The 2,500-nt window shown below is 48.4% G+C and overlaps 1 protein-coding gene across 9 annotated transcripts in view; it reads left to right on the forward strand.

Moving 5' to 3' along the window:
• Positions 1-2,500, forward strand: part of LOC125948994 (uncharacterized) — a 50,815-nt gene that overhangs the window by 27,420 nt on the left and 20,895 nt on the right. For 8 of the 9 annotated variants that reach the window (XR_007468632.1, XR_007468630.1, XR_007468634.1 and 5 more), the window contains exon 9: positions 1,961-2,192. The exons of the other annotated variant lie outside the window; for it this stretch is intronic. Coding sequence is in view for 1 of the 8 variants with exons in the window: in XM_049675632.1 (XP_049531589.1) it covers positions 1,961-2,192 (232 nt within the window). In the remaining 7 variants the exon portion in view is untranslated. The remainder of the gene's footprint in view (positions 1-1,960; positions 2,193-2,500) is intronic. 9 annotated transcript variants of the gene reach the window in all.

Raw genomic sequence — 2,500 nt, forward strand, 5'->3', positions numbered from 1 at the left:
CGCTGCATCATACGCTTTGCCGCTTTCGCACTCACTTTATGGGCTGGTGTGCATGGTTTTACGCTTACGCTTTGATCTGCCTGCCGTTTTCTAACGTTTAGTGCATGCATTTACAGCTCCAGGGCCCTTAGAGATTGGTAGCTCCCGTAGCAGACGCGTAAGCGGTGGTTCTTGATGGCCCAGTAATGGCGTCCTGATAACCCTGATCCCCACCACCACCCAGCACCCGAAAACATTTTTATCGCGCTGTCCTTTGACTGTAAATACGAACCGAACGTTTGTCCAGTTCATATATGCATTACATCGCATCATTGGAATCGTTCGCCAAATACTCCCCCGCTTCCCTCATACGTCGACTACTGCTGCTAGCTGCGTCTTGTCTGTGTCTGGGTTGGCTAGCACTTCAATAATCCGCACAAAAACACCTCCTTTCTTTCAGCTCCGCGTGGAATCGCTCTGTCTGTCTCTTCGTGCTGCATGACTATTTCTACTATTTCCAACGATAGCCACGTATGATCACGCAGCCTTTCTCACCGTGCGTGTGTCAACTCTCTCGCTCTCGCTCTCTCTCTCTTTCTCTCTCTCACTTATTGCTCGCTCTCTGTCTCTTCAATCTGTTTTTCTTCTTCTTTCTTTTTCCCCTTTCTCTTGTCCACCTTTTTGTCGTATCGTGCGCCATCGTCTCCACCCGGGTGTCACCCTTGTCACACCATCCCACCAGACGAGTCATCTACACCTCCATCTTTGGGGCGGGCCGGCGAACACAGTTGCCGTTTCCGCTTTCCCACTTCCGCACAATGTCCATTTATACGCCATTGTATGTATGTACATGCTCGATAGAGTACCGATGTTGTTTGTGCCGCAGGGTAATCATCATTGCTCACGATTGTGCTTTTGAACTTCGTTTGATTCCGTAAAACTATCTCTCACTCTCTGCCGTGTGTTGCCTTGTTTGCCTGCCTCTGTGTGTGTGCGTGTGTGTGTGTGCCCGTGTGTGCGAGAGAATGTTAGTGTCGATGTTTTTTTTTTGTTCATTCTGTACTCCTTCCTCTTCGGCACCCAGCAGTCTTTACCATTTCCGAGCACTTCTTCTCTTCTTTTCATCAATCATCAGTCACTGATGCACCCGTGGGGATGGTGTATTAGGTGCCTCGGTGCAAAGCGGTGAAGGGTTCCATTGAACAGAAACTACGTTCTAATTCCAAAAACTACCACTTTGCACAATCGTGGCCTAGTATTAATCAGGAGACGACCACTTTCGCACTCAATCACTCCAACTCGCACCACTAGACATTAGGGCCGTGTTGGTTGCACTATGGGATGTACTTAATACACTCGTATCTACTCCTATTTCTTCTGGAATCACAAACTTGCGACTAAGGAAGGTAGCGTAGTTCTCGCAGCTGTCAGTCTTGGAGATGTCGCAAAATATGACTTCCAATTCTGAATCTCAACCTTCAGTTTTCATTCCTTTTAAGAACAAACATGTGTGAGTTTGTGCACTTGTACATTGGTAGTCATTCTGCCCCTTGATCGACTTGATGATAGTTGATCAAGTCCATTGGTCTGACATATACCGATGTTCTGGATTACTTATGCGACAGACGAGCTTTCGTCTGGGTTCGCACCGTTCTCGCCCAATTTCCGGCACCTTCACTGATTGCATTTTGTGCACCTATTTGCTACGACTCGAACACATACATACACACACACACACACACAAACTGAAACAATCGGCAGACCGATCAATCACAATCACATACGCTACCGGACATGAATGCATCTTGCATCTTCTACCTGACGTAACTAGGGCACAAGCTTCCTTGTGTTGCCCGAGGTTACGGATTAAAACTCGACTATGTCATCAACTTCTTTTCCCCTCACTGGTCCCCCACAAACACCCATATTGTCTCATGTCATCATATCGCCGTTGTCGTTCCCCGGTCGTTCCGCTCCGCAGAACCCGCTCAGCTGGCAGGCATCGTCCGAGGGTGGCCGTATGATCGGATATATGGTACAGCGAAGACACCTTGACGGGGACAGCGATGGGTACGATCTGAAGGGTCGCTGTAGTGCAGGAGGTGTTGGCGGAGGTGTTGGTGTTGGTGGTAGCGGCGTCGGTGGAGGTCTGGTACTACCGAGCGCTACCCGTGCGGCGCTACTCGAGCTGGACAGTGTCCATATCAGACCAGGTAACTATCAACATCGTGCGGTCACTCCCTAGAACGCTCCGAGATTGGTCTCGGTTTCTATTTCCCCTGTTTCGGTTCGGGACTGGGAATTCGCTCTCGAATATTCAGCAAATGTTTGTTGTTTGCAGTATCCTTCGAGGAGTTCCCAAGGGAATGTTCTTACATTGTTGCTGTCGCTCCCACCCCTGGCCGGGTTTCGGTTATTTGTTTTCGAATTTTCTTTCAATTGATTTTATGTTTTTTGTTTTGTTTTCTCTTCAATCGAATCGATCTTCAGTTCTGTCGGTGTCGTTTTATGTCGCTGTTGT

The sequence above is a fragment of the Anopheles darlingi genome, chromosome 2 (assembly GCF_943734745.1).
Source record: "Anopheles darlingi chromosome 2, idAnoDarlMG_H_01, whole genome shotgun sequence".
NCBI lineage: Eukaryota > Metazoa > Arthropoda > Insecta > Diptera > Culicidae > Anopheles > Anopheles darlingi.